Raw genomic sequence first — 4,420 nt, 5'->3', positions numbered from 1 at the left:
AAAAAACTGGAAAATTTTCGGATAAATTTTTCTTCCGACTCTATTTTTTTCTCTTTTTTCACTACTTCTTCCCGACTAACTTGAGCACCGAGTTTTCCATCAGGAAAGCTCAGGCAAAAAATCTTTATTTCAGATCAGATTTTCATCCAGTCATGCTCCGACATCTTCACCATCCATTAGCTTGTAGCTTTTTATTTTGGATCTCAGCCGGTTTTAATATTATTTCGGGGGTCGGTCGATGTTAGCTTGTAGTTACTGAATTAGTGATATTAGCGATATGAACATGTCCATCCTGAACCATCACCACCATCCATCCAGTGATCATCGGTGCTTGATTGCTGGGACCCGCCTGACAAGGAGCTGATGGTATACGTTAAAACTTAAAAGAGACCAGGGCGGTCCCGTCCAGACCGAAGCCTCGGGCAGCGCCCACTTGTCACCGTGACGTGGCTCTCTCCAGCGCCCGCCACGGACCCGCTGCCCGGCTGTCGACACCTGGGCCTCCGAACGGGGAGCTATGAAAGGAACTGGGCCCGGGCAAAACAAGCGGCTAGCGGCTCGGAAACCGGAGGCGGTCGGTCGGCTTCGAAGCCCCGCGCGGGCTTCCGGGAAGGGTAGGGGCTCCCGCGACGAATGCACCGTTGGATTATGCACCACACAGATCTGAAAGCACTCCGAACCCCATCAATCATTCTTCTGAACGGATGCCGAGGCGATCGACGGTGGATTCGCGCGAAGGAAGATTAATTCTTAAAGCCCCCCGCGGAACGGACTCGACCCCTCTCCTCCGTCACTACCGAGACGTCGTCTCCCACAACCACCCCCCACCGTCCCAGCACACTCCTCTACTCCCCCGTGCCGCCACGTGACCCTCTCCCTCCCTCACACGCGGGCGCGCGCGCGGGCGGTCGCACAATTCGACCATTCCTCTACCTTCGTTAAGCCACGTTTCATCACCGTACCTCATGCAAGCTGGAATCCCTACCCCTGCAGTTCGCCCTTTCCGTAAATAAATACTGGTAGCACCCTGACAACCTAAGCTATACACAGTACTAACAGTAGCACTATTAGCTAGCGTCAGCTCTCTCCGCGAACGCTACCTTTCTCTTCCATCCAAGGCTCGGAACTCACTCCACTTCCACTAACCCTATCTTTTCGCCTCCTGCTAACGGAGCAGCTCCAAACATGCTATCTTCTTCATCTGCTGCTGCTACTACAACATGCAAGATTGTTATCCCTGCGAATAAGAAGACCGTTCCTGGAGAGTTGATCACCACGAGGTCTGCCAAGCCAACGGCACCACATCCTTTGGAAAGGCCAAAACCTCTACCTTTGCCTCCACCTCCAGTGACTACTACTAGCTCTCCTCCGCTGAAGCCTGTACAAAAGCTTATAGCTTCTGCCCTTGATGCAATAGAGAGCAATTTCGTCGTAGAATTGGAGAAGAAGGGCCCTCTCCCGAGGTCTGCTGACCCCGCCGTCCAAATCTCCGGCAATTTCGCTCCGGTGCCGGAGTCGCCACCTCGGTACGGGCTTGAAGTGGTTGGCCGTATACCTTCGGAGCTTTATGGTGTCTACCTCCGCAATGGGGCCAACCCGATGTTCCCGCCTTCCGGCGGGCACCACCTCTTCGACGGCGACGGCATGATTCATGCAGTCACCCTTTTGGGCCCCGACAAGGCGTCGTACGCCTGCCGGTTCACCCGCACGAGCCGGCTCTCTCAGGAGGCGGCTCTCGGGCGCGCCGTCTTTCCCAAGGCCATCGGCGAGCTCCACGGCCACTCGGGGATCGGCCGGCTTCTGTTATTCTACCTCCGAGCCGCCGCCGGGATCGTGGACCCCACATGGGGCATCGGCGTGGCCAACGCCGGCCTGGTGTACTTCGGCGGCCGCCTCCTCGCCATGTCGGAGGACGACATGCCGTACCACGTCCGCCTCACCCCCGGCGGCGACCTCGAGACCGTCGGGCGGTTCGACTTCGCCGGCCAGCTTGATTCGCCGATGATCGCCCATCCGAAGATCGACCCGGCGACCGGCGAGCTCTACGCCCTCAGCTACAACATCATCCGCAAGCCCTTCCTCAAGTACTTTCGGGTGGACCCTGTCACCGGTGCAAAGTCGCCCGACGTCGCAATCACCCTCCGACAGCCGACCATGATCCACGACTTCGCGATCACGGAGAATTACGCCGTAATTCCCGATCAGCAGGTCGTGTTCGAGCTATGCAGGATGTTGCACGGCGAATCGCCGGTCCGGTGCGACCACCGGAAGACACCAAGGTTCGGCGTACTGCCCAAGTACGCCACGGATGAGTCGAACATCCAGTGGATCGACGTGCCTGACTGCTTCTGCTTCCACTTATGGAACGCATGGGAAGAGCAATCTAGAGACGGGAAACGGATGGTGGTGATCATCGGATCATGCATGTCGCCGCCGGATACGATTTTCTCGGACAAGGAGGAGCCAATGCGGAGCGTGCTGTCGGAGATCCGGTTAAACCTGGAGACCGGGGAGTCGAGCCGGAGGGAGATCGCGCCCGGTGTGAACCTGGAGGCGGGCCAGGTAAACCGAAACCGGCTCGGGAGGAGAACCCGGTTCGCTTACCTGGCGATAGCGGAACCGTGGCCGAGATGCTGCGGGGTGGCGAAGGTGGACCTGGAAACCGGGGATGTGAGGCGGTTCGAGTACGGGGAGGGACGGTTCGGGGGCGAGCCGACGTTTGTTCAGGTCCGGTCGAGGGGCGAGCAGGAGGAGGACGAGGGGTACGTGGTGGGGTTCGTGCGGGACGAGGGGAAGGAGGAGTCAGAGCTGGTGATTGTAAACGGAAAGAACATGGAGCAGGAGGCGGCGGTGAGGTTGCCGTCGAGGGTGCCGTACGGTTTCCACGGCACTTTCGTGAGGTCGACGGAGCTCCTTCGGCAGCGAGTGGCCTCGTGATTACGTGCAGCTGAAGGGTAGTACGGTTCAGGGAAAACCGCTTTGCATAACACAGGAATAAACCGGGTTTTGTTTTATCTTTATCGTGAGATTATAGATAAGAATGGTCGACGGAGACAATGTGGGCCCGGGACAGTGTCAGTCCGTTTGGTGTCCGTGTTTAGGTACTCTTCCCGCATGTACGTTTTGCCTCACGTGGTTGTTAATGTTTTTTTTTTTTTGGGCTTGATAAGAAACGTACTAGTTAATTAATTTTGCTTTGCCGACATGTCTTTCCTTGCTTGAGAACTTTTTTTTTTTCTTTTTATTATAAAAAAAATATGTTTTTATTAGGAGATTAGAGATCATATCCTGATTTTGTTTTATTTCGTGTCCAAATATTTCGGAGCGCAACGATCTCAAATCTGGAGACGCGACAACCTACGGAGAAGTATTTCCTGCAGCAAGTTTTTTTTTATTCTATCTATCCAACATAGTAGGGGGTGTCGAGGCAGCTACAGCGCTCATGTATTTTTAATGATATTTTGCAGAATAAAAAAATCCAGAAGCCACGCATCCACTTGGTAAGAGAGAGAATTGTTACTTCTAAAAAATTCTCTGGCACTCTGGTGTTTGAATATATATAAGAATTGTTTTCAACCACAACCTTAATGTGTATCAGACTCTTATGTTGGCATTCTTGTTCTTCTTTTTCTAATCATGGTTGATCCAGGGACTTTTAGTTGTTTCTCTTGGGATAGATGACATGGGAGAGGGGACTTGGTTTATATTCTTAGTAGGGTAAAATTTGCAGTCAAATTCATAGATGTTTTTGATGAAGATATTCATCTTGATAGTTTGTGAGGGGAGTATGGCGAGAGATTAGTGTATGCTGTTGATCTGTTCTCTAACAACACGGTACCAATGGCAGTTGTACAATGTAAATTACCTCCACAGCAGGAGCTTTTCTGAAGCATCTTTCTGATGGGCCCTTAGGGTCTTATTTAAACTTAGTATGCTTGTTTTCTGGGAAAAGAGGCATGTCGGCAACTAATAAAAGGTGGAGTTCAATGCCAAGTCTTTGTATAACCAACCACTCTCCAACTTTATGGGCAGGCTAATAGAGATATATAGAACTATTTTGCTCCGATAAATTATTAGGTAGACCAGGTCTAAAATAAGATCATCCCACTGCATGTTGCTATCACACATGAAAAGAAGAAAGAGAAGAAGAAAGGGATCGATTTTATCCTAGATCTATGGTGGACCTGGTCCGTCCGATAATTTCTCATAGGGCTCTACAATAACATTTATTTGTGGTGCTATCTAATGATTGGGGTCGCAAAAATGACAAATGGTTTGGACTGGGCTTTGTCGGGATGACTATTATAATAGTGACCTCCTACATTAGTGGATTTGTCATTACTTCATCTAAAAGTATGATTCTACAACCAATTAGAAAACTAGATGTTTTTTAGGTAGAATGGCATGCCAGCTGGTTTTC

The 4,420-nt window shown here is 51.5% G+C and overlaps 1 protein-coding gene across 1 annotated transcript; it reads left to right on the top strand.

Annotated features, from left to right (window-relative positions):
• Window positions 1-910: 910 nt before the first annotated feature.
• Window positions 911-3,203, top strand: LOC103717739 (9-cis-epoxycarotenoid dioxygenase NCED6, chloroplastic-like). The gene has a single exon (XM_008806233.4). It carries the CDS (start codon window positions 1,186-1,188, stop codon window positions 2,935-2,937), a length of 1,752 nt encoding a protein of 583 aa, XP_008804455.3. The 5' UTR covers window positions 911-1,185; the 3' UTR covers window positions 2,938-3,203.
• Window positions 3,204-4,420: the final 1,217 nt, after the last annotated feature.

Source organism: Phoenix dactylifera, chromosome 2, assembly GCF_009389715.1.
Source record: "Phoenix dactylifera cultivar Barhee BC4 chromosome 2, palm_55x_up_171113_PBpolish2nd_filt_p, whole genome shotgun sequence".
Classification (NCBI taxonomy): domain Eukaryota; kingdom Viridiplantae; phylum Streptophyta; class Magnoliopsida; order Arecales; family Arecaceae; genus Phoenix; species Phoenix dactylifera.
This window is presented reverse-complemented; position numbering and strand designations above follow the sequence as displayed.